The sequence below is a fragment of the Argopecten irradians genome, chromosome 9 (genome assembly GCF_041381155.1).
Source record: "Argopecten irradians isolate NY chromosome 9, Ai_NY, whole genome shotgun sequence".
In the NCBI taxonomy this organism is placed as follows: domain Eukaryota; kingdom Metazoa; phylum Mollusca; class Bivalvia; order Pectinida; family Pectinidae; genus Argopecten; species Argopecten irradians.
In genome coordinates, this window is record NC_091142.1 from 42,950,311 (window position 1) to 42,978,121 (window position 27,811).

The window sequence follows — 27,811 nt, forward strand, 5'->3', positions numbered from 1 at the left end:
AGCAGTCTCTACTGTCCTGTGTTTTGTCTCTCATCAGATAAGGATGTACATCTACAGGTAGTGGCCAGGCAGTAGTCTCTACTGTCCTGTGTTTTGTCTCTCATCAGATAAGGATGTACATCTACAGGTAGTGGCCAGGCAGCAGTCTCTACTGTCCTGTGTTTTGTCTCTCAGTAGACTCCATCATAACATCACTATAACCATGGTTTATCTACTATTTATTCTGCTTATTAACAATGAACAGTTAATTACAGAATTAATTTAAAATCCATGTTTACATCACTACTCAGTGTTTATCTACAACTTTACACATCCTATAGTCATTGAACAACTAATTACATTATTGTTAATCACTTAATAAAGAAGATATGTGCTACAGCATTAGTAAGTAATTCTCTAGGGGAGACAACACCTGATCAACAAGTTAACTTAACTAATATCGGCCCCTATTGTATTGCTGTCAGAGAACAGAAAAAATCACAGCTACATACATTTCTTATTTCACTACAGGTCATTTGATACAATGTTAAGCAGTTATTAAAAGATTTCACTAACATATCAAACAACATGAAGTGACTTTCATACAAGAGGATGAGGACAGATTAAAACAATTAAAATCACGTACACAATCACATTCAAAACATTAGTATGGCCTCATCAGATAGAACAATGTCGGCAGAACTTAAGGTGTGATGGGAGACAAAAAGCTTACTACAACCACACCATCACAAAGACATGAAATGTTGTATATGGTATGTTGGTAAGCTTTACATACATACATAGAATTCAGTCCTTAATTAACTACAAAGCTTCCTCTTGTATAGGAGATACTAGCTGTGTTGTCAGGGCATTGTATCAAGGAGAAACAGGTTCTTCAACTTGTTCAACAAGATTCACACCAATGAAAAGTATTCTATGCTAGACGTAGGTTTCTGCTGCCTTAGATCAGAGAGTTCACTGTAGAAACAGTAGGTCCTACTTTATGATATATATGTCATGGTGTAAAATAATAATATTATATACTCCATGTCAGGTTAGGTCCAGGCTTGTCTCCTTCCATGTTGCTACAAAAAAGAATTGTTATATTAGGTACTAACACACATGTATCATGCAGGTACTAAGAATACAGAATACAAATTGCATATCTGTGATATAAGGTAGGAAGATTTATTAAATACAAAGTATTATCTATAATAAAAACTTCTTGTGGATATTAAGAAGGATATTATAAGATATAAGAACAGGAACATCCGTTTGACCTACCCTAGGTGTCAGTCCTCGTATCACCCTTTTGACCTACCCTAGATGTCAGTCCCTGTATCCCTCTTTTGTCCTACCCTAGGTGTCAGTCCCGGCCTGTACCCCCTTTTAACCTACCCTAGGTGTCAGTCCCCGTATCCCCCTTTTGACCTACCCTAGATGTCAACCCCTGTGATAATTTTAAGTATATTTTAAATTTGCTTAATTTGTCTGCTATTTTAACTAACAAATGATATTATGTTTTACTAACAGGAGGACCATATGGTAGATAAGCCTTTGGCTTAACATGTAAATCCTTCCTCAATAAATAAAGTTTATTATTATTATCATTAGGTGTCAGTCCCTGTACCCCCCTTTTGACCTACCCTAGGTGTCAGTCCCTGTACCCCCTTTTGACCTACCCTAGGTGTCAGTCCCTGTACCCCCTTTTGACCTACCCTAGGTGTCAGTCCCTGTACCCCCTTTTGACCTACCCTAGGTGTCAGTCCCTGTACCCCCTTTTGACCTACCCTCGGTGTCAGTCCCTGTATCCTCCTTTAGACCTAGCCTAGGTGTCAGTCCCTGAACCCCCTTTTGACCTACCCTAGGTGTCAGTCCCTGTACCCCCTTTTGACCTACCCTAGGTGTCGGTTCCTGTAACCCCCTTGTGACCTAGCCTAGGTGTCAGTCCCTGTACCCCCTTTTGACCTACCCTAGGTGTACGTCCCTGTACCCCCTTTTGACCTAGCCTAGGTGTCAGTCCCTGTATCCCCCTTTTGACCTAGCCTAGGTGTCAGTCCCTGTACCCCCTTTTGACCTACCCTAGGTGTCAGTCTCTGTACCCCCTTTTGACCTAGCCTAGGTGTCAGTCCCTGTACCCCCTTTTGACCTACCCTAGGTGTCAGTCCCTGTACCCCCCTTTTGACCTACCCTAGGTGTCAGTCTCTGTACCCCCTTTTGACCTACCCTAGGTGTCAGTCCCTGTACCCCCTTTTGACCTACCCTAGGTGTCAGTCCCTGTATACCCCCTTTTGACCTACCCTAGGTGTCAGTCCCTGTACCCCCTTTTGACCTACCCTAGGTGTCAGTCCCTGTACCCCCTTTTGACCTACCCTAGGTGTCAGTCCCTGTACCCCCTTTTGACCTACCCTAGGTGTCAGTCCCTGTACCCCCTTTTGACCTACCCTAGGTGTCAGTCCCTGTACCCCCTTTTGACCTACCCTAGGTGTCAGTCCCTGTACCCCCTTTTGACCTACCCTAGGTGTCAGTCCCTGTACCCCCTTTTGACCTACCCTAGGTGTCAGTCCCTGTACCCCCTTTTGACCTACCCTAGGTGTCAGTCCCTGTACCCCCTTTTGACCTACCCTAGGTGTCAGTCCCTGTACCCCCTTTTGACCTACCCTAGGTGTCAGTCCCTGTACCCCCTTTTGACCTACCCTCGGTGTCAGTCCTGTATCCCCCTTTAGACCTAACCTAGGTGTCAGTCCCTGTACCCCCTTTTGACCTAGCCTAGGTGTCAGTCCCTGTATCCCCCCTTTGACCTACCCTAGGTGTCAGTCCCTGAACCCCCTTTTGACCTACCCTAGGTGTCAGTCCCTGTACCCCCTTTTGACCTACCCTAGGTGTCAGTCCCTGTACCCCCTTTTGACCTACCCTAGGTGTCAGTCCCTGTACCCCCTTTTGACCTACCCTAGGTGTCAGTCCCTGTACCCCCTTTTGACCTACCCTATGTGTCAGTCCCTGTACCCCCTTTTGACCTACCCTAGGTGTCAGTCCCTGTACCCCCTTTAGACCTACCCTAGGTGTCAGTCCCTGTACCCCCTTTTGACCTAGCCTAGGTGTCAGTCCCTGTATCCCCCCTTTGACCTACCCAAGGTGTCAGTTCCTGTACCCCCTTTTGACCTACCCTAGGTGTCAGTCCCTGTACCCCCTTTTGACCTACCCTAGGTGTCAGTCCCTGTACCCCCTTTTGACCTACCCTAGGTGTCAGTCCCTGTACCCCCCTTTTGACCTACCCTAGGTGTCAGTCCCTGTATACCCCCCTTTGACCTAGCCTAGGTGTCAGTCCCTGTATTCCCCTTTTGACCTACCCTAGGTGTCAGTCCCTGTACCCCCTTTTGACCTACCCTAGGTGTCAGTCTCTGTACCCCCTTTAGACCTACCCTAGGTGTCAGTCCCTGTACCCCCTTTTGACCTACCCTAGGTGTCAGTCCCTGTACCCCCTTTTGACCTACCCTATGTGTCAGTCCCTGTTCCCCTTTTGACCTACCCTAGGTGTCAGTCCCTGTACCCCCTTTAGACCTACCCTAGGTGTCAGTCCCTGTACCCCCTTTTGACCTAGCCTAGGTGTCAGTCCCTGTATCCCCCCTTTGACCTACCCAAGGTGTCAGTTCCTGTACCCCCTTTTGACCTACCCTAGGTGTCAGTCCCTGTACCCCCTTTTGACCTACCCTAGGTGTCAGTCCCTGTACCCCCTTTTGACCTACCCTAGGTGTCAGTCCCTGTACCCCCTTTTGACCTACCCTAGGTGTCAGTCCCTGTATACCCCCTTTGACCTAGCCTAGGTGTCAGTCCCTGTATCCCCCTTTTGACCTACCCTAGGTGTCAGTCCCTGTACCCCCTTTTGACCTACCCTAGGTGTCAGTCTCTGTACCCCCTTTAGACCTACCCTAGGTGTCAGTCCCTGTATCCCCCCTTTGACCTACCCTAGGTGTCAGTCCCTGTACCCCGTTTTGACCTACCCTAGGTGTCAGTCCCTGTATCCCCCCTTTGACCTACCCTAGGTGTCAGTCCCTGTACCCCGTTTTGACCTACCCTAGGTGTCAGTCCCTGAACCCCCTTTTGACCTACTCTAGGTGTCAGTCCCTGTACCCCCTTTTGACCTACCCTAGGTGTCAGTCCCTGTACCCCCTTTTGACCTACCCTAGGTGTCAGTCCCTGTACCCCTTTTTGACCTACCCTAGGTGTCAGTCCCTGTACCCCCTTTTGACCTACCCTAGGTGTCAGTCCCTGTACCCCCTTTTGACCTACCCTAGGTGTCAGTCCCTGTAACCCTCCTTTTGACCTACCCTAGGTGTCAGTCCCTGCATCCCCCCTTTGACCTAGCCTAGGTGTCAGTCCCTGAACCCCCTTTTGACCTACCCTAGGTGTCAGTCCCTGTACCCCCTTTTGACCTACCCTAGGTGTCAGTCCCTGTACCCCCTTTTGACCTACCCTAGGTGTCAGTCCCTGTACCCCGTTTTGACCTACCCTAGGTGTCAGTCCCTGTACCCCGTTTTGACCTACCCTAGGTGTCAGTCCCTGAACCCCCTTTTGACCTACCCTAGGTGTCAGTCCCTGAACCCCCTTTTGACCTACCCTAGGTGTCAGTCCCTGTACCCCCTTTTGACCTACCCTAGGTGTCAGTCCCTGTATCCCCTTTTGACCTACCCTAGGTGTCAGTCCCTGTATCCCCTTTTGACCTACCCTAGGTGTCAGTCCCGTACCCCCTTTTGACCTACCCTAGGTGTCAGTCCCTGTACCCCCTTTTGACCTACCCTAGGTGTCAGTCCCTGTACCCCCTTTTGACCTACCCTAGGTGTCAGTCCCTGTACCCCCTTTTGACCTACCCTAGGTGTCAGTCCCTGTATCCCCCTTTTGACCTACCCTAGGTGTCAGTCCCTGTACCCCCTTTGACCTACCCTAGGTGTCAGTCCCTGTACCCCCTTTTGACCTACCCTAGGTGTTGGTCCTTGTATCCTCATGCGTTCCGTCTCCTGTCGTAAGAATTCTGTGTACTCTTCATTGTCAGCCTGCTCACGTTGGGCTTCCTCATCTTCTCTCTGTCGTGCAATCTCTTCACGTTCTTTCTGTGAAAATATCTGTAAAAACAACGTGAAGATGAAGATGCATCTGATATGAAGCTACCAAGTCAGCACATTACCAGAATGGGGCCATGTAGTCATCCAATACATATAGTTACATATACAAATTTCTCAATCTTCAAACATTGTAAAATTAAAACACAGTAACACAATGATTAAGCACCCACCTGTTCCTGTAAGTCCAGTTTGACCGCCTCTTTTTGAGCCTCGGCCAGTTTCTTGTCTCTGTGAGTCATTTGATTGGCTACTTCCATTTCGCGTAGTAACTGTTCTCTGTGCTTTAGTGATAATTCTTGTTGTTCTCTGTTCTCCTCTATTCTCAACTCGATCTGCTGCTGACGATCATCCAAAACCTAAAACAAGTACAACCACTTCTGTTTAATCATGTTACAACTTTAGTGTTTTAAACACCAGACACAGTGGAGTTGTCTGTTCTCATTGTGTACGTGTGAATACCAGGTGTGTTTGGTATCCTTTGTTAGTACACATTGGAGTTGTCTGTCCTCATTGTGTACGTCTGGTTAGCAGGTGTGTTTGGTATCCTTTGTTAGTACACAGTGGAGTTGTCTGTCCTCATTGTGTACGTCTGGCTAGCAGGTGTGTTTGGTATCCTTTGTTAGTACACATTGGAGTTGTCTGTCCTCATTGTGTACGTCTGGTTAGCAGGTGTGTTTGGTATCCTTTGCTAGTACACAGTGGAGTTGTCTGTCCTCATTGTGTACGTCTGGTTAGCAGGTGTGTTTGGTATCCTTTGTTAGTACACAGTGGAGTTGTCTGTCCTCATTGTGTACGTCTGGCTAGCAGGTGTGTTTGGTATCCTTTGTTAGTACACAGTGGAGTTGTCTGTCCTCATTGTGTACGTCTGGTTAGCAGGTGTGTTTGGTATCCTTTGTTAGTACACAGTGGAGTTGTCTGTCCTCATTGTGTACGTCTGGTTAGCAGGTGTGTTTGGTATCCTTTGTTAGTACACAGTGGAGTTGTCTGTCCTCATTGTGTACGTCTGGTTAGCAGGTGTGTTTGGTATCCTTTGTTAGTACACAGTGGAGTTGTCTGTCCTCATTGTGTACGTCTGGTTAGCAGGTGTGTTGGGTATTCTTTGTTAGTACACAGTGGAGTTGTCTGTCCTCATTGTGTACGTCTGGTTAGCAGGTGTGTTTGGTATCCTTTGTTAGTACACAGTGGAGTTGTCTGTCCTCATTGTGTACGTCTGGCTAGCAGGTGTGTTTGGTATCCTTTGTTAGTACACAGTGGAGTTGTCTGTCCTCATTGTGTACGTCTGGTTAGCAGGTGTGTTTGGTATCCTTTGTTAGTACACAGTGGAGTTGTCTGTCCTCATTGTGTACGTCTGGTTAGCAGGTGTGTTGGGTATTCTTCGTTAGTACACAGTGGAGTTGTCTGTCCTCATTGTGTATGTCTGGTTAGCAGGTGTGTTTGGTATCCTTTGTTTGTACACAGTGGAGTTGTCTGTCCTCATTGTGTACGTCTGGCTAGCAGGTGTGTTTGGTATCCTTTGTTAGTACACAATGGAGTTGTCTGTCCTCATTGTGTACGTCTGGCTAGCAGGTATGTTTGGTATCCTTTGTTAGTACACAGTGGAGTTGTCTGTCCTCATTGTGTACGTCTGGTTAGCAGGTGTGTTTGGTATCCTTTGTTAGTACACAGTGGAGTTGTCTGTCCTCATTGTGTACGTCTGGTTAGCAGGTGTGTTTGGTATCCTTTGTTAGTACACAGTGGAGTTGTCTGTCCTCATTGTGTACGTCTGGTTAGCAGGTGTGTTTGGTATCCTTTGTTAGTACACAGTGGAGTTGTCTGTCCTCATTGTGTACGTCTGGTTAGCAGGTGTGTTTGGTATCCTTTGTTAGTACACAGTGGAGTTGTCTGTCCTCATTGTGTACGTCTGGTTAGCAGGTGTGTTTGGTATCCTTTGTTAGTACACAGTGGAGTTGTCTGTCCTCATTGTGTACGTCTGGTTAGCAGGTGTGTTTGGTATCATTTGTTAGTACACAGTGGAGTTGTCTGTCCTCATTGTGTACGTCTGGTTTAGCAGGTGTGTTGGGTATTCTTTGTTAGTACACAGTGGAGTTGTCTGTCCTCATTGTGTACGTCTGGTTAGCAGGTGTGTTTGGTATCATTTGTTAGTACACAGTGGAGTTGTCTGTCCTCATTGTGTACGTCTGGTTTAGCAGGTGTGTTGGGTATCCTTTGTTAGTTCATACATTGTCTTGTGTGAGTATGAGAAACCTAGTCTAACTTATTCTATTTTCTTATTTTAGTTATACATGTATATTATTAATACTAGCTGCTTTAGATATATTTATATATATCCATGTACTGTATTATACAATAATTTGGAGTCCTTTAAACTAAAATTATATTTACCTCCTGCATGAGACGTTCTCTGGCTTTCTTCTCTCGTTCCCATTCTGCGTCACGTTTCTGCCACATTCGTGCAGCCTCATCCCTGAAAAATAAATAGCAATTTGTTTGATGTATTTTTGTTGTGCAGAGTCAAATGCATGCAGATAACAGATAAGGATAGGTCAAACAAATGCATCAAATCATTCAGTAAAATTAAGAAAAGTTTTGTTATAAACCTAACATAGATTACTGACACCAATTCCATGTGACCAATGAACCTTGTACTTTCATATTCATGCAACTCAAAGGCATTGTTGTATTTCATTTAATTTCAATTGTATTCTGATAAACTTCACATGATCCTTCGAACTCACTTAACTTAAATATCTTTGATAACTCACACTGCTCTGATGGTCTTGCAAACATTAGTTTGAACAGTAACTAATCAGCAACAAGGTGGACCTATACTTACTGATATAACATTTCCAGTTCTGCTTCCCTGGTTTTCTCCAGTCGAATCTGGTCTTCTATAACCTACACAAGACAACCATTCTAAATATTGTAACACTTGTACTTACTCCTGGCTAATGTTCTGGCAATTAAATGTTGATTATCTTTATATAATAACGAAACTTTCATTTCACATATCTCTCTTTCAATACATATAGGGAGATATTAAACCTGAAAGTTTATAATATTTTCATTAAGTTTTCTTTCAACAAGAAAAAGCTAAATTAATATCAAAATAACTAACACAGAAATCTTATTAAAAGACAAGAATAGTTATAGAATGACTTCAGCCTGATATGCAGAAATATCGTTAGAAAGCTTCGTTAAGGTAGCCAGATATTTGTGACCCTTGTAACCAACCTGTCTCATCCATTCTGCGTCTGCCTTAGCCTTCTCCCGTCGGGCCGTTTGTATGTGGTCCAACTCATGCTCCTGTTCTATCAGTGAATTAAGGATCTTCTTATCAAGTTCCTACAACATAGTCAAATTGTCTACAACACCTGGTACATACCGGTACATGTAAAGAGACAAGGTACTGAACCTACATTAGGTTTATTATTACATCACTGATTTTTCAATTCCTTGTTAAAACACAGTAAAGTAAAATTGATAACAAAAACAAACCCTAGGTATAATGTATTTAAATGATATCATCAATAATAATAGGAAATACAGATATTTTATAAACCTTAAAATAAGTACAAAGTCATCATCTAGAAATGTTCAAAGTAAATTATGCTTCCCATAAACAACTTAACATACCAGTTCTTCTTGGATCTGTTTTGATCTACGCATCATTTGGGTTTTGTGTTGTCGTAGTAGTACACGTCTGAAATAACAAGTTATGATCATAAAAAATTTTGTGCTCAAAGAAAAATATATTTAACACTTTCGAACAAACAACAAATAGAAGTACTGCTGAAGAAGACAAAATTCAATCCATGCCAGTTGGTAACATTTAGGATTCTTTTGCCTAGTTGTTACTCTAGATGTTCTTGCTGATGACCAGCATTGGCCTGTTTGTCTCTCTCTATCAAACCAAGTTACCACTAACCTAATCATAGTGTGTTCTTCCCCACGGACAAGTTCTTTCTTCTTTCTTCCTCAATCCTTCCTAGTTACTACTTACCCATGTTCTCTCTGCTGACGAGCAAGCTCCACTCTCTTTCTCTCTTCGTCAATCCTTCCTAATCGCCATTGTTCTTGTTGTAATTCTTCCTCCTGTTTCTTCAGTCTTTCCGCCTGAAAATAACCTCAGTGTTGTACGACCATTTCAGACCAATAGGATAGCTTACAATATCTTTATTGGGGATTGTCATGGTTTATTCAAGAAAAAAAAAGAGTCAAATTCAAACATAAACATACTGATGTCCAAACATAAACATACTGATGTCCAAACATAAACATACTGATGTCCACTGATGTCCAAACATAAACATACTGAGTACATACTGATGTCCAAACAATACATACTGATGTCCAAACATATCATACTGATGTCCAAACATAACATACTGATGCAAACATAACATACTGATGTCCAAACATATACATACTGATGTCCAAACATAAACATACTGATGTCCAAACATATACATACTGATGTCCACAAAACATACTGATGTCCAAACATATACATACTGATGTCCATATAAACTGATGTCCAATATACATACTGATGTCCAAAATAAAAACTGATGTCAAACATATACATACTGATGTCAAACATATACATACTGATGTCCAAAATAACATACTGATGTCAAACATAACATACTGATGTCCAAACATAAACATACTGATGTCAAACATAAACATACTGATGTCCAAACATAAACATACTGATGTCCAAACATATATACATACTGATGTTCAAACATATACATACTGATGTCCAAACATAAACATACTGATGTCCAAACATAAACATACTGATGTCCAAACATATACATACTGATGTCCAAACATAAACATACTGATGTCCAAACATATACATACTGATGTCCAAACATAAACATACTGATGTCCAAACATAAACATACTGATGTCCAAACATATACATACTGATGTCCAAACATAAACATACTGATGTCCAAACATAAACATACTGATGTCCAAACATATACATACTGATGTCCAAACATATATACATACTGATGTCCAAACATATACATACTGATGTTCAAACATATACATACTGATGTCCAAACATATACATACTGATGTCAGAAACAAAAACCTTATATATATGTTATACCATAGCTTAGCTTGATAGAATTCATAATCATCAATATCGCTATTACTACAATATACAAATCATGACAGAAAAAACACCGACAGACAACAAACCCTGTATAACAAATGTCATACCTCATATTCTCTGTTTTTCAACTCGTCCATCTGTTCTACGAGTATGCGTTTCAATCGTTTTTCTTCATCCAATTTCTCTTCTACTTTCCTCCTATCTGAGTCGATGCCTGCCAATCTTTCTTCTTCCATCTCCAACTCTATCCGTTCTATTTCTTTCTTCTCTTGCTCTTTTCTCTGTGAATAAAAAAGCATAAATATAAAGGGGCTCAGACTACATTTATATTGAGATACGATACATTTTTCATAACCTAATGAATATTTGTTTAAATAGTGACGTCAATAATTTATATAATTAATTTTTCAGACTACATTGTACTTATACAAAATATACAGTGTATTACGTTTCCATGTAGGATTTAATTAATCAATTTTCTTTTCTAGATCAATACAAAATGTCAATGTCTTTTTTGTGACGTCACAAAAACGTCAGTTTTTCTCTCATTACCTGATTTATTTTCCCTAGAGGTATGAAAATAGCAGGATTGGCCAATCAGACAGTCAGATTATATTGAGATATGAGACTTTTTTAAAACTATTATTCGATATCAGATTTATGAGAAACTTACAGCTTTAGTTTCGTCTACTTGTCCGGCCCAGGAACCGACCACTTTCTCCTTCACTAGATCCTGCTCCACCTACAACATAGAATATCCTCCTCAATCTCTGACAAACAGCAAACAAACAAACTCCATCAAAACACTACTAACACCTTGTTTGAGCAGAATTTGAGCAGAATAATATGTGTTTTTATAAGTATGTCACACTCACCCGTCTCAGGTCAGGGTTATTTTGTCTCCAATGCTCGTACAGTTTCTCTTCGGCTAACTGTAAGAAATTATTTAATTTGCTATTGATTTGAAGATACAAGATAGTACAATAATCACAATCACTGATGGAGTAATAAAGGCCCAGATAGACAATTTTTATTGTATACTAAATGTGTTTCCTTTGCACTACAGTTTTGATTTTTTATTTAATCAAGATTATAACTCGTACACTAAAATAGCAAATAAATTAATTCCTCTACGCCAATTAAAGTGATGCTGCTAGCCCATACTCTACTACATAAAATTGTTATACAGTCAAACCTCGATGTATCGAAGTTCAAGGGACTGTCAGAAAAACTTCGAAACATCGAGACTTCGAATTATTCGTGGTTGAAATTAGACCGATGTTTTTTTTACCATGACCAACTGCGGTAGTTGTGTACATGTCGTTTCCGTTCCGTAAACTTTATAATCATTGCATTTACCACAAGCAAAACAAAATAAAAACTAAGTATGCATGCCGCTGGGTATCGGCGAACACCTGATCTGTACAGGTATATTTTTATTCGAATCATCGAGTGTCAGTTACCTATGATTCTATAACAAATGGTCCATGAAAAAAGTTTGATACATCGAGAACTTCGATTCATAAAACTTCGATTCATACATGGGTTAGTTAGTAATGTTATATAGTGAAGAAATTCGGGACCAGACAAAAAGTTTGATGCAGCGAGAAATTTGATTCATCGAAGTTCAAATCATCGAGGTTTGACTGTAGTTTTAGTAATTAAGGATAGACAATGAGATAGAACAGTCTAACTAGAGGTCCAACACTCAAATCAAGTTTTCTTTAAGTTGCTAAATCATTCCTAAGTATTATTATAAAACTATATTAAATTATTAATCAGTAGTGACACGTTATTGGTCTGATATTGTCTTACCCCTTTCCGCTTTTCTTCTCTAGCACTACGCAGTACATCTGCTCTGTCCCTCATGTCCTCAAGTCGGGAGTAGTTGGCCTTGGAGAAACCTTTCAATTCCGCCTGTAAATTGTTTGTTTTATTGTTAATAATTCTATATTGTCCAGCTGCTGCCTTGATATATTGTAATGAGAATTATAACCTTTTAGCTCTGTCTGTGAAATTGATAATTAGTCACATGTATCGATCACTTAGTGATATGTTTATTCTTCTAATGTTGAAACCAAGCACTACTTTAACCAATCACTGTTCAACGTTTCTCCCTTGGAGAAATGATCATTGAGAGATGCAAGGAATGTGTATCAACTATCTGATAAAAGCTCAGAAATCAAAGATGTCTGCTGAACTTTCTATTTAATATAACCACATCTTTGCCTTTGTATATTTGCTTTATGTAAACCAAATAATGAGCTTGGTAGTCTGTTCCTACTATAGAATATTTTTAAGCATAATATTGTTAAAGAGAATTTTGGAAAATATGTCAATAAAACTGACAATGATTATTAGAAAATCTGCATCCTTAATTTGATTACCTCATATTCACGTCGTTCCTTTTTCAGCATGTCAGCGAGTAAAAGTCTGCGACGTTGTAAGTTTATAGCCTTCAGGTTCTTCTCATTGTCAGATTTATATTTGTCCAAGCTGAGATATAAAACCAAACATTGTCAACATAGAATACACAGTGGTCTACTTGTATCTAAATCAAACATTGTCAACATAGAATACACAGTGGTCTACTTGTATCTATATCTAACATTGTCAACATAGAATACACAGTGGTCTACTTGTATCTATATCAAACATTGTCAACATAGAATACACAGTGGTCTACTTGTATCTATATCAAACATTGTCAACATAGAATACACAGTGGTCTACTTGTATCTATATCAAACATTGTCAACATAGAATACACGGTGGTCTACTTGTATCTATATCAAACATTGTCAACATAGAATACACAGTGGTCTACTTGTATCTATATCAAACAGTGGCGTAGGAAGATGAAACGTAATGGGGGGGCAAAGGTCCTCAATATTTTGTAACCCCCCCCCCCCCCGCCGCACCTACAGGAGGAGATTAATTCAACACACAACCATATATACTTTATATACTTTTTTCATATATCATTAAATATAATCCTTGTACACATTTATAGACAGTGTGGTCGCTAAAAGGAAATTAACGAAAACTGGCCAAATTAGCGTGTGAGCGCCAAAGGCGCGAGATTTTGGGGTCTGGGGGTCGACCCCGGGAAAAATATTACGATTTAGAATGGCTGAGATGAATTTTACAGTGTATTTTGATGATTTTGCGAGCGCCCGAAAGCGCGAGATTTTGGTGTTATGGGGGTTCGGGGGTCTTTCCCGGGAAAAAATATTACGATTTAGAATGGCTAAGATGAGTTTTACAATGCATTTTGATGAATTTGCGAGCGTCCGAAGGCGAGAGATTTTGGAGTTTGGGGGGTCCGGGGACAGTTGCCCCCCCGCTTCCTACGCCCCTGTCAAACATTGTCAACATAGAATACAGCGGTGGTCTACTTGTATCTATATCTAACATAGAATACACAGTGGTCTACTTGTATCTATATCTAACATAGAATACACAGTGGTCCTACTGAAATACAGTGTGTCTACTTGTATCTACTATATCTAACATAGAATACACAGTGGTCTACTTGTATCTATATCTAACATAGAATACACAGTGGTCTACTTGTATCTATATCTAACATAGAATACAGTGGTCTACTTGTATCTATATCTAACATAGAATACAGTGGTCTACTTGTATCTATATCTAACATAGAATACACAGTGGTCTACTTGTATCTATATCTAACATAGAATACACAGTGGTCTAGTTGTATCTACCGTATTTTCCCTATTAAGAGCGCCTCCTCTAATAAGGGCGCCCCCACGTTTTTTGCTGAAAAAAATCAGCTAATTTCATACAATTTTTGTGCCAGATTGTGACGATTTGTCTTTGCAGACGCTAATAAAATACTGTTTCACATCAATCTGATGCTTAACAGATATCCGATCAGCTATAAATGTATTGCACTGGGTAACTTAGGACATCTTTGCCAAGTGTTTACACATAGAAACAGCGAGAATTCCATGTTCAAAACAAAACGTGTCACTTGAATGCCCCACACACGTGTATGGATGAAGACTAACTGGCAACAACATTTTAGCGATGTCTATACAGGTTTTATGAATACTTACTGTATGTCTATGATAAAGGTTACTAAATAACAGGCATGTTATCATTTTTAAGCATTTAATTGTGTGCTCTTGTCGGTATTTCCCATCTGCCACAAAACGAAAGTAGCGATCTAAAGCACTGTCCGCCATTTTGTGTACGAATGGTAAACAAACAGGCTAGCATAAAATGCCAAAATTCCGTGAAACATACATATTTAACCAATGTTTAATACTTCTGGTGCAAACATTTCTTCATAATTATGTAATTTCAATACTTACTTGACTTCAAAACGTAATTTGGCTATAGTAAGTTTCAGAAAAATACGAAACTAAAAGCAAGATGACTATAGTCTGTTTCAGAAAAAAACATCTAAAAATGGTCTCAAATAACGGCGCCCCCCCTAGGCCATTTACCCGCGCCCGGCGCCCTCATTAGGGAAAATACGGTATATCTAACATAGAATACTTTTGGTTTATTTATTTTTACGTCCTATTAACAGCCAGGGTCATATAAGGACGTGCCAGGTTTGTTGGTGGGGGAAAGCCGGAGTACCCGGAGAAAAACCACCGACCAGCGGTCAGTACCTGGCAACTGCCCCACATGGGATTCGAACCCGCATCCCAGAGGTGGAGGGCTTGTGGTAATATGTCGGGACATCTTAACCACTCGGCCACAGCGGCCCCTCACATAGAATACACGGTGGTCTACTTGTATCTATATCTAACATAGAATACACGGTGGTCTACTTGTATCTATATCTAACATAGAATACACGGTGGTCTACTTGTATCTATATCTAACATAGAATACACGGTGGTCTACTTGTATCTATATCTAACATAGAATACACGGTGGTCTACTTTTACTATATTTAAGTACAATTTCATCAACAGCTGTTACATATGGTTTTACCAATACAGTGTATTTAACAGCTATAAATAACAACATAAAAACCTCTATTAGAGTACAACCTGTCTAAAATATCTACAGCTGTTGTTTGGTTGTCATTTAAAGACATTCTATAAATACATGGGACTTTGGTAGCAAGTTCAAAAACCATGCAGAATTAAGGTTGAAGGTCTTGAGATTTTTCTCACAGGATTTTTACTTTTTATTCATCATCAAATCTTGTAATTTGATGTTAATCCTAAAGTTTTGGTAAAAAAACTACATGTACATCCCAAGTATCTTATAAATAGGTCTTCAAAAGGAAGTTTTCTATATGAATTTAACATATACTTTATACGATAATTTTATGAAAGGCTAGTCCAAATTTGGTTTTATCATGCAGTCCCTTATTTTTTTCTATTTTTTGAGTGCCCTAGGTGCTTAGTTGTGGTTGACACATGGTTTTGACAGTACAGCTGAAAGGTGCCAAATTTTGGCGATTATGTTTACACTGAACATAAACTTAACCCTACATGACTAGATGGCTATTCATAGGAACAGCGTATCATTTCAACCATAATATTTAAGATATGGACATAGAGGCAACTCTGCGGCTGCATCCATCAACAAACTATAACAATAGGACGTTAATAAATCAACCAAGTAATATAATGTATGGCATGGTGACATGGTGACATGGTGACATGGTGTGACATGGTGACACAATCATGTTTTTGGGAAAACTTACCTAGAACGCAGTGAAGCATCTGATTCCCAGGCATTCTGTTTATGTGTGGCTACATTGGACTTGTTCCAATACTCTGCATCTTTACTCCACCGTTCATGAAAGTCATTTTGATGATTACGCTGTTTAATTATCGCTTGTTCATAAATGTTTTTTCTTGATGTCCAATAGCGAGGCATGGTCGGTAGTGCCATCTGTTCAAAAGAGCATAAGTCAGAAATCAGTTAGATCTACTTCATGTTCATTTTTATCCAGATAACTATCAGGGCAGGCTATTCAGTATTGGTTATTAAATTGAAGTTATTCATTTCTTTAGAAAACAAGTGTTTTAAAATTACAATTACCGGTGAGTTTTCTGACGTGGAGGTTCATGTTGTATCAGTTCGTCATTTGATATACATGTATTCGTTTGGTGTATCTGAGAACACATTAAACCTAATTAAACCTCTCATTGTAAAGATTATATGGCGTGTTTTGATTGTCATTCTTCTTTCTCTTGTTACAATATTTGGGTAGACTACGTATGTTTACAAGTTAAGACTATGTAAATATAAAATAAAAATAGGTAAATGCCAAAATGAGTTTGGTATAGAACAAAAAGATTACAGAGGACCGCGGCAATTTTAATTTCTAACAAGCAGAGCAAGTACATTCACGTTAGCTTCTGATGTTTGAATACAAATATTTTGAAATTTGTTCGTCCTAGATTCGAATTGGCTGTACAGATAAATAAAACGATTTATCAGAAATGCATTTACCTGGAGACTTTAAGGTTAAATGATCGTTTCGATAATATACTCACGCTTTTAAATTATTTCAGATTCGGAATTTTGTATCGAATGTCAACAGGAAGTCAAACATTGCTCGTTACGAAGCATGCGCAATAAAATTTTAGTGCACACGAGTAAGTCAAAGCTCACGGAACGAACCAAAAATGATAAGCTATAGGACGCTGTAGGCTAGTGCGTTACGAAAAATAAAAAGAGTAATATTTCAATGTTTTTTTTCCATAATTTTACAAACTTTAAACGTTTACACCTATATTATTGGTACTTAGGAACATTTTGGTTGTGTTATACTTCATGGACATAGAAGGACCGCCATTTTGTATTTCAAGATGGCCGCCAATTTTGCGAGCTATAATATCTTTATATATAATGCATTTAAATGGCAAAGCCCACTTTAAACAAATATAGTGAGAGTACTTATATTTTTGTAGTGCTTGATACATGAAAAATTTGATTCTTATTTTAATTTCAAGATGACCGCCATTTTGAAATCCAAGATGACCGTTTTTCGTATTTCAATCTGTTGGTGATCGAGCAAAAATCAAGTTAACACTCTGAAAATGTTTATATAAATGACATGCCTTGACGATTGGATATAGTAAATTGATATAAAGAATTATTTTACCATTATTCCAAATAAAGGCAGGTTTTAATCGGACCAAGATAAATATCCAAGAGGTCTAGATTGTGCTTTATATCTCAAATATAGGTCAATGATTTCCATCCATCTGTCTATTCGCCTTTATTTCCATCCATCTGTCTGTTTGTGTCTGTCTATTCGCCTTTATTTTCATCCATCTTTCTGTCTGTCCATCCGCCTTTATTTCCATCCCTCTGTTAGACGAGTCTGTTCGCCTGCAGGTTGTCAGTCCTATAAACATGGCTGATATAATAGGCCGACTTCATTTCTTTGTAGATCACTAAAACGTTCTAATTACTAATAATGACTGAGTCGGGATATTTACCAAAATGTAAAGCGTCAAAACATTTTGGACCAGTCACTTTCAGGGTCATGGGTCAAGGTTATAAGGTCATTTTCTATAATGAAAGTCTCGCCGATTCCGGGATACAAGAAACTGTTCTGGGTGGGAGGTAGAAAACGTTGATTTGGTCATGTAACCGCGAAAAATTTAGGGCACATTTTTCCGTCATGGCGGTGACACTTATAGGCAGTGAATACCAATGTCCGGGTAAAGGTCATAGTCGGTAATACTTGCTCGATAACGGAACTAAGATAAACCGTTATGTTTTGTGTTTCTTATTTGTTATTGATTTTTGGGAAAATGCACCAAGGTAAGTTATGAAATATTTGTGAGTGAGACATCAGATACCACTGATTTCCAACTGCTAGGCGACAGCTCCATTTGATGCCGTAATTTACATGTCATTTCCTTATGAAGTGTCTAAATTCAATTTTCGTGCATATTTAGATTAAATTTAATACAATATGTTCCGATAATTAATGTTAATTGTTCTATCATGATATGTAATTTTCCACCAGTGTTCAATCATTACATCTGCCACCAGGCATTTTGTTTCAAATGTGCCCTAAATTAAGTCACGTGGTGATGAAAGTCACATGACTAAACTGACTGAATGTTGTATCAAATCGGCCTCAACACCAACTTACCTTTGTTACCCGTTGGTGCTCGAAGCAGTGAAATATATGGTTTTACATGCAGGTATGGATCACAAGTGAATAGCCGGGCAAAGAAAACCAGTCTAAATGCGTTCATTGGCCTTCCAAAAGTTTTCACATATTAATACGACGGTCAAGTTCTGCTTAGTTTCCCAGTTCTGACCATAAAAGTAAAGAAAAGTTGAAAGCATTGAAAGCGAGGCTGTGTGGAAATGTAACCACGGACATAGTGAGCCGGGAGGACGTTTTAGAATTCCCATACTTTAAATTAATTTCTTCGTACGCAGACAGATTTTGACGAGAGATTTTATTTTTCCATTTCATAAGAAATTATACTGGATACATTCACACCATTTTTACCGACTTTAGCCATCCTTGCCCGACTGTTCACTTTAAAATGTTCAACATATATTTCTTCATATGACTCTTGGCTGTAAGGGAACTAAACACATAATGTACATTTGTATATCATATTGCTTTTCTCCAAATGGAACAAGTTCTTATTTCCTAAAATAATATCATGGCTTTCAGAGTGAGTCTATTGAGCCCCACCTACACCTGACCCACAGTTTTTATAATGCTACAGAGAAAATATGTATATATACCAAATTTGTTCATTTTTACAGAAGAAGGATTTGAATGAATTATTCCATCATTGGGCTTTGTTGTTCCGACCACTTCTTGTTCTAGACACACAAATTATATAAAATTGATTCCTCTGCACCTAAGTATGCTTCAGACTAAATTTGGTTGCAATCCATTACATTGTATAATACAAAAGGTTGACTGATATTGAACCTAGCAAACTCTTTCAACAAAGAAAATACATACACTAAGATAAACTAACATTAGCTTCTGACTAATGCACTTAAAATAAACACAGACACCGAAGATTGGTACAAGATCAATTTATTTAGTTATCATTTAATTAAACAAAATATATAAATACTATCTGTTAAACAGTAATGTATATTGTATACTGCAAACAGACTGCTCCAGTATTTTTATTATTATAACTAGTTTTCACCATGAGAATTTCAGGTGAATGTTGAAGGAAATAAAAGACACCACTAGTATTTTTATGTTTTCACACGAAAACTACAATTTCACTTACTAAATAAATGCAATGATTTCAAATCAAGATTACTTAGGTACCTTATTTAGAAACATCACAAAATTATAAAAAGCACTATTAACTATCATTATACCATAAACTTTATTCTGATGTGTAGAGATACAATATGCTGCGTACATCACCAGTGAAGTCAACCAAGGCCCAGATACAATAGACACATGATTTATCTGAAATAGCTTAAAAATCTGGTCTACACACCAAAATAACAATGCAAAAAGTGCAATAATTAGTTAAACACCTGGTAGGTATAATATGATATCTATAATTGATAATTACATAACCAAGTTAATGTAACAGTAAATGAACATACATATTTTAACTGCAGTATTAGCATACCCACCGTTAGCACTTTTCTATACAGATGAGTATGGTGAACAATCAACATGTATGTACCTCATTGCTAGTAATACATACACATATCCTGCAGTAAAGTATCGATACATGTACAATGAATTTGTACAAGTATTAGTTTGCTTGGCATGATTATTTGCTAAATGACCCTTTGAATGAGAAATATATCCCTTAAATGACATTATGTATGTCAATGTCATGCCTTACATAACAAGAATACCATACGTGATGACTACATAAAGGAGAATACTCTATGAAAATCCAAGTGATAAGTATTAAATGTTGACATATTGTCTGTATTGATTGTACATAACAAAAAATTCATGTTCAATATTTTCTTTTAATTCTACACAATCCTAACACTCAGCATTATGTAACCAACTCGTCTGAACATTAGTCAATAAAAAAAAATCATATTAAATACAGAAACTTGTAAGAGAGACAAACACTCAGAATTTATGGTACATGATAAAGATGTTAAAAGTTATAATTGCACTGGTCCCCTATATCACACTAACAATCACATTCTCTTTCATCTCCGTACACAAACACATTTTACACATAATGGTACATAACATCAATTTTGTAATTACAAAAAGGTGATTTCCATTTATACATCAAAAGTTATAAGTTTCATTACTTTATTTCAGAAGAAATCTTTTGGAGAACACAATGCATATACTAGAATGTATATGATTTCTATGATTTTGTGTTTTACCTGCAGGTATTAGAATGGCGTTATTAACACAAAAACATACTCCAGATTATCATATAGAGATACAATAACATATAAACAGTACTATCACATGTAAATACTCAGTAAACAACTACACAATTATCTTAGTTCAAAAACACAACTGTTGCACTTCTTTGTGAAGGTAACTTTGTCCAAAACTGTCCACCGAATTGAAATTCTCCAAAACTGTCCACTGAATTGAAATTCTCCAAAACTGTCCACTTAATTGAAATCTCCAAAACTGTCCACTGAATTGATATTCTCCAAAACTTTGAAAACATTGCATCACTTGACGAGTTGAATTTTATATTTCTATGTTAGATATTCCAGTTACAATCACCCTTGTTCATCCTGAGGAGTCCAGTGTCTTACCAGTGGGCTATGAGTAAAGATATAGATGTAATGATACAAACAGACAATCATAGGCAAACTGTATACTGTAGGACATGGAATAATGTCGTGTAAATAGTACCGTTGTAATATTTCTGCTTTTATTTTGGAAATAAAAGAACCACAATTTGTTTTTTTCTCAATTGAACAGAGGAATCATCAGTTACGTATCAGTTACATATACAGAGGTGAATCATAAAAATTTCTACCCATTCAATTATTGCAAAATTCCAAACCATGAAAGAATGTAAGACTTATACAGTGTTTTTATACTGAATGTTCAAATCTTAAACAGTTATTGTACATATCAGTAATCATGAATAAGATAACTGTTATCAATGTTAGTACATTATAGGTGTCCTGGAATAAAAATAACGAAACTGTTATTGTATTACCTGTTATGTAGTAATACATGCTTTACAATTTTCCAAAATTATTTATATCTATTAAATGGTAATCAATCCTACAGATCTGGCCTGTGAGATAATAGACATCTGTAAGATATTTATCTTCACTATAACAGACCTTGATAAAGACGTGTTATACCTACCAGTGAGATAATAGACATCTGTATGATATTTATTTTCACTATAACAAACCTTGATATACCTACCTTGATAAAGACGTGTTATACCAATAGACATCTGTATGATATTTATCTTTAATATAACAAACCTTGATATACCTACCTTGATAAAGACGTGTTATACCTACCAGTGAGATAATAGACATCTGTATGATATTTATCTTCACTATAACAAACCTTGATATACCTACCTTGATAAAGACGTGTTATACCTACCAGTGAGATAATAGACATCTGTATGATATTTATCTTCACTATAACAAACCTTGATATACCTACCTTGATAAAGACGTGTTATACCTACCAGTGAGATAATAGACATCTGTATGATATTTATCTTCACTATAACAAACCTTGATATACCTACCTTGATAAAGACGTGTTATACCTACCAGTGAGATAATAGACATCTGTATGATATTTATCTTCACTATAACAAACCTTGATATACCTACCTTGATAAAGACGTGAGTTGGGATCATCTTCTGTGTGATGAGATCAATGTTACCTTGGTAACGCAGCATATTAACATGTAGTTTGGGTAATGCCACGTGACCGGCGACCAATGGAAACAGATTGTATGTCAGGTTATAGGCCTTGCTGGGCAGGATCCGGAAATGAAACTACAATGTAAAATAACAGATTTTCATAAAGTTCGCAATGTCTGCAAGACAAAAGTGCACTGAAATGTCCCCACTTTTATCCATAGATCAAAAAGGGACAAGCCACAACAGAACAGAATAGACATAGATAACACCATTTCTACCACAATTTGTCGTGTTACTCCACTCTCAGGCCATTGTATAAATATGCTGGGGGTCAGATAGATATATTGATATTCCACTAGTGGAATATGACCTTTCAGTTGTCTCATTTTCACGTCACAAATTGTTAATTCATCAATAGTTGAATGACGTCATGTTGATGTATTCCAATCTCTGCTCACAAAACAAACCGCTGTTGAAACCAAATGTGTGACAACGTTGGAATCCCTCATGTTTTCCCATTTGTACCATAAACTATGGACTCAAAATTTATATATATATATCTTGCCATACGAGGACCCTGGGGGTGATTTAGATAGAGTTAACAAACTAGGCCGGGGTTGAACTGAATTATTTTTAATAGCAGGAATTGAAATAGATGTTACACTCCCCTAAACATGCCCACATGTAGTTTGACAACATTTAGTTTATTGTTCAAGTACCTATAGAAATCAACAAGAGATCCCAGAGGGATCTTGGCACCCACCAAAGAATTATCTACGTCTGACAATAATGGAAGGAGGGGTCTTTTCTCTGCTTTTCAAACTTTTACCACATACTACATTTGAAATATGAGAAAGATCCTTTCAGTTCTTTCTGAGATATATAGCAGTAACAATATCTATATGGCAGCTTATCAGCCATCTTGTTGACCGATCAGTCCTAAAATGCATTATACACACCTAGACCCCTAGGGGAACCTGCACATGAAATTTGAGGCAGATCCCTTCAGTACTTATGAGAAAGAGTGGTAACAAACTTCAATTATCAAAATACAAGATGGCTGCCTGTTGGCCATCTTGTTCTCCGATCAGTCCTAAAATGTGATGTGCACAACTAGCTATATATAGAGTGCTAGGGAAACCAATATACAACTTGGGCCAGGTTGCTTCAGTACTTTCTGAGAAATAGCGGTAACAAAAGTTGTTAATGGATGGAAGGACGGACGGACTACGGACCACGGACGAAAAGCGATTTGAATATGATGATGGTGGGTTAAAAATATTAAAAAGACGCCTAGTGTTAAAGTAGGCATGCATAGAATATAGCGAAAATAATTTGTTATTAATATATATATATCTTTATGCAAATTTTTAATATGAATGGGTACCTATTTGCTTTGATGAAGACATCACTACACCTGAAATTATTTGCATAGCGTAAATTTTGATATTTTGGATGTGGTCATATTTTGGCTTATTTAGCGTGTGACATGAGAGCCCCAAAATTTAACATACATGTACCAAAATTTGCCTTGTTTGTATATAACATCTATACTACATGCCATTCATTAGGTATGTGTACACATACTCTAGGATAAATTGCTCAATCGCTACATAAACATACAATTAAGGTATGTACATGTGCTGTCAACATGAAAAATAATGTTTCCTGTGCTAGTCTTTATTTTGTGCAAACATGTATATAATTAGATGTGTGACTTAAATCACTTCTATCGAAGACCAATACTTCAAAGGGTTGTCTTTGTATCGATAAGGCTCTTTAAACCAATCATGTTCGTTTTTCATTATAGTGGGATCTATGTGCATAAGCAAAGTAAATCTTTACAATGTTTTTCTTTTATCAAATAAACTTATGTGCTAAAATTTTACATGGCATAGAGAAACTCCAAATTAAAATGCACCAAAATTTAACCATCCTATTTTGATACAAAAACGCGAAATTTTCCCGAAGCCAAAATATCCCAATTTACGGTATGTCGGCAAATAATTAAGTCATGTCGTTGCAAATATTAAGTCATCGTTACCTGTTTGTTACCAGAGAAACATGAAGCCATCGTTACCTGTTTGTTACCAGAGAACATGAAGTCATCGTTACCTGTTTGTTACCAGAGAACATGAAGTCATCGTTACCTGTTTGTTACCAGAGAACATGAAGTCATCGTTACCTGTTTGTTACCAGATAACATGAAGCTATCGTTACCTGTTTGTTACCAGAGAACATGAAGTCATCGTTACCTGTTTGTTACCAGATAACATGAAGCTATCGTTACCTGTTTGTTACCTGAGAACATGAAGTCATCGTTACCTGTTTGTTACCAGATAACATGAAGCTATCGTTACCTGTTTGTTACCAGAGAACATGAAGTCATCGTTACCTGTTTGTTACCAGAGAACATGAAGCTATCGTTACCTGTTTGTTACCAGAGAACATGAAGCTATCGTTACCTGTTTGTTACCTGAGAACATGAAGTCATCGTTACCTGTTTGTTACCTGAGAACATGAAGTCATCGTTACCTGTTTGTTACCAGAGAACATGAAGCTATCGTTACCTGTTTGTTACCAGAGAACATGAAGTCATCGTTACCTGTTTGTTACCAGATAACATGAAGCTATCGTTACCTGTTTGTTACCAGAGAACATGAAGTCATCGTTACCTGTTTGTTACCAGAGAACATGAAGTCATCGTTACCTGTTTGTTACCAGAGAACATGAAGTCATCGTTACCTGTTTGTTACCAGAGAACATGAAGCTATCGTTACCTGTTTGTTACCAGAGAACATGAAGTCATCGTTACCTGTTTGTTACCAGAGAACATGAAGTCATCGTTACCTGTTTGTTACCAGAGAACATGAAGTCATCGTTACCTGTTTGTTACCAGAGAACATGAAGCATCGTTACCTGTTTGTTACCAGAGAACATGAAGCATCGTTACCTGTTTGTTACCAGAGAACATGAAGTCATCGTTACCTGTTTGTTACCAGAGAACATGAAGTCATCGTTACCTGTTTGTTACCAGAGAACATGAAGTCATCGTTACCTGTTTGTTACCAGAGAACATGAAGCTATCGTTACCTGTTTGTTACCAGAGAACATGAAGTCATCGTTACCTGTTTGTTACCAGAGAACATGAAGCTATCGTTACCTGTTTGTTACCTGAGAACATGAAGTCATCGTTACCTGTTTGTTACCAGAGAACATGAAGCTATCGTTACCTGTTTGTTACCAGAGAACATGAAGTCATCGTTACCTGTTTGTTACCAGAGAACATGAAGCTATCGTTACCTGTTTGTTACCAGAGAACATGAAGTCATCGTTACCTGTTTGTTACCAGAGAACATGAAGTCATCGTTACCTGTTTGTTACCAGAGAACATGAAGCTATCGTTACCTGTTTGTTACCAGAGAACATGAAGCTATCGTTACCTGTTTGTTACCAGATAACATGAAGTCATCGTTACCTGTTTGTTACCAGAGAACATGAAGTCATCGTTACCTGTTTGTTACCAGAGAACATGAAGCTATCGTTACCTGTTTGTTACCAGAGAACATGAAGCTATCGTTACCTGTTTGTTACCAGATAACATGAAGCTATCGTTACCTGTTTGTTACCAGAGAACATGAAGCTATCGTTACCTGTTTGTTACCAGAGAACATGAAGTCATCGTTACCTGTTTGTTACCTGTTTGTTACCAGATAACATGAAGTCATCGTTACCTGTTTGTTACCAGAGAACATGAAGTCATCGTTACCTGTTTGTTACCAGAGAACATGAAGTCATCGTTACCTGTTTGTTACCAGAGAACATGAAGTCATCGTTACCTGTTTGTTACCAGAGAACATGAAGCTATCGTTACCTGTTTGTTACCAGAGAACATGAAGCTATCGTTACCTGTTTGTTACCAGAGAACATGAAGTCATCGTTACCTGTTTGTTACCAGAGAACATGAAGCATCGTTACCTGTTTGTTACCAGAGAACATGAAGTCATCGTTACCTGTTTGTTACCAGAGAACATGAAGTCATCGTTACCTGTTTGTTACCAGAGAACATGAAGTCATCGTTACCTGTTTGTTACCAGAGAACATGAAGTCATCGTTACCTGTTTGTTACCAGAGAACATGAAGTCATCGTTACCTGTTTGTTACCAGAGAACATGAAGTCATCGTTACCTGTTTGTTACCAGAGAACATGAACATGTTACCTGTTTGTTACCTGAGAACATCATCGTTACCTGTTTGTTACCAGAGAACATGAAGTCATCGTTACCTGTTTGTTACCAGAGAACATGAAGTCATCGTTACCTGTTTGTTACCAGAGAACATGAAGCTATCGTTACCTGTTTGTTACCAGAGAACATGAAGTCATCGTTACCTGTTTGTTACCAGATAACATGAAGCTATCGTTACCTGTTTGTTACCAGAGAACATGAAGCTATCGTTACCTGTTTGTTACCAGAGAACATGAAGCTATCGTTACCTGTTTGTTACCAGAGAACATGAAGTCATCGTTACCTGCTTGTTACCAGAGAACATGAAGCTATCGTTACCTGTTTGTTACCAGAGAACATGAAGCATCGTTACCTGTTTGTTACCAGAGAACATGAAGCTATCGTTACCTGTTTGTTACCTGAGAACATGAAGCTATCGTTACCTGTTTGTTACCAGAGAACATGAAGTCATCGTTACCTGTTTGTTACCAGAGAACATGAAGCCATCGTTACCTGTTTGTTACCAGAGAACATGAAGCTATCGTTACCTGTTTGTTACCAGAGAACATGAAGTCATCGTTACCTGTTTGTTACCTGAGAACATGAAGTCATCGTTACCTGTTTGTTACCAGAGAACATGAAGTTATCGTTACCTGTTTGTTACCAGAGAACATGAAGTCATCGTTACCTGTTTGTTACCAGAGAACATGAAGCTATCGTTACCTGTTTGTTACCAGAGAACATGAAGTCATCGTTACCTGTTTGTTACCAGAGAACATGAAGCTATCGTTACCTGTTTGTTACCAGAGAACATGAAGTCATCGTTACCTGTTTGTTACCAGAGAACATGAAGTCATCGTTACCTGTTTGTTACCAGAGAACATGAAGCTATCGTTACCTGTTTGTTACCAGAGAACATGAAGCCATCGTTACCTGTTTGTTACCAGAGAACATGAAGCTATCGTTACCTGTTTGTTACCAGATAACATGAAGCTATCGTTACCTGTTTGTTACCAGAGAACATGAAGTCATCGTTACCTGTTTGTTACCAGATAACATGAAGCTATCGTTACCTGTTTGTTACCTGAGAACATGAAGTCATCGTTACCTGTTTGTTACCAGAGAACATGAAGTCATCGTTACCTGTTTGTTACCAGATAACATGAAGCTATCGTTACCTGTTTGTTACCAGAGAACATGAAGCTATCGTTACCTGTTTGTTACCAGAGAACATGAAGCTATCGTTACCTGTTTGTTACCAGAGAACATGAAGTCATCGTTACCTGTTTGTTACCAGAGAACATGAAGTCATCGTTACCTGTTTGTTACCAGAGAACATGAAGTCATCGTTACCTGTTTGTTACCAGAGAACATGAAGCTATCGTTACCTGTTTGTTACCAGAGAACATGAAGTCATCGTTACCTGTTTGTTACCAGAGAACATGAAGTCATCGTTACCTGTTTGTTACCAGATAACATGAAGCTATCGTTACCTGTTTGTTACCAGAGAACATGAAGTCATCGTTACCTGTTTGTTACCA

General features: G+C 38.3%; 2 protein-coding genes across 4 annotated transcripts in view; both read right to left on the bottom strand.

The window, feature by feature from the left end:
• Positions 1-46: 46 nt before the first annotated feature.
• On the bottom strand, positions 47-16,836 carry LOC138332386 (trichoplein keratin filament-binding protein-like). Of its 2 annotated transcripts, none has more exons than XM_069280463.1 (15): positions 16,734-16,836; positions 15,935-16,125; positions 12,621-12,729; positions 12,049-12,150; positions 11,109-11,165; positions 10,907-10,975; positions 10,341-10,514; positions 9,100-9,212; positions 8,733-8,799; positions 8,331-8,441; positions 7,933-7,994; positions 7,482-7,563; positions 5,270-5,455; positions 4,956-5,099; positions 47-1,064 (listed from the first exon to the last, which is right to left on the bottom strand). In XM_069280463.1, exons 2-15 carry the CDS (start codon positions 16,123-16,125, stop codon positions 1,035-1,037), a joined length of 1,497 nt encoding a protein of 498 aa, XP_069136564.1. In that variant the 5' UTR covers positions 16,734-16,836; the 3' UTR covers positions 47-1,034. The 2 variants fall into 2 exon arrangements, with proteins under 2 accessions (XP_069136564.1, XP_069136566.1); XM_069280465.1 differs by having other exon boundaries at positions 16,690-16,779.
• Positions 16,837-19,250: 2,414 nt separating this feature from the next.
• The window catches only part of LOC138332388 (trafficking protein particle complex subunit 11-like), a 49,511-nt gene continuing 40,950 nt past the window's right edge, over positions 19,251-27,811 (bottom strand). For both annotated transcript variants that reach the window (XM_069280466.1, XM_069280467.1), the window contains exons 30-31: positions 22,012-22,179; positions 19,251-20,959 (exon numbers count right to left, since the gene is read on the bottom strand). In XM_069280466.1, the coding sequence (XP_069136567.1) occupies positions 20,927-20,959; positions 22,012-22,179 (201 nt within the window). In that variant the 3' untranslated portion in view covers positions 19,251-20,926. The remainder of the gene's footprint in view (positions 20,960-22,011; positions 22,180-27,811) is intronic.

Bases quoted from the DNA above. Each gene is read 5' to 3' on its own strand.
- LOC138332386 (XM_069280463.1), bottom strand. From the start codon at position 16,125: ATGGCACTACCGACCATGCCTCGCTATTGGACATCAAGAAAAAACATT. The intron at 7,564-7,932 runs GTAAGTATAGGT...TTTATTTTTCAG, and splicing joins GAACTGGAAATGTTATATCA to GGATGAGGCTGCACGAATGT. The intron at 1,065-4,955 runs GTAGGTCAAAAG...TCTTTTTTGTAG, and splicing joins TACAAGGACCAACACCTAGG to CAACATGGAAGGAGACAAGC.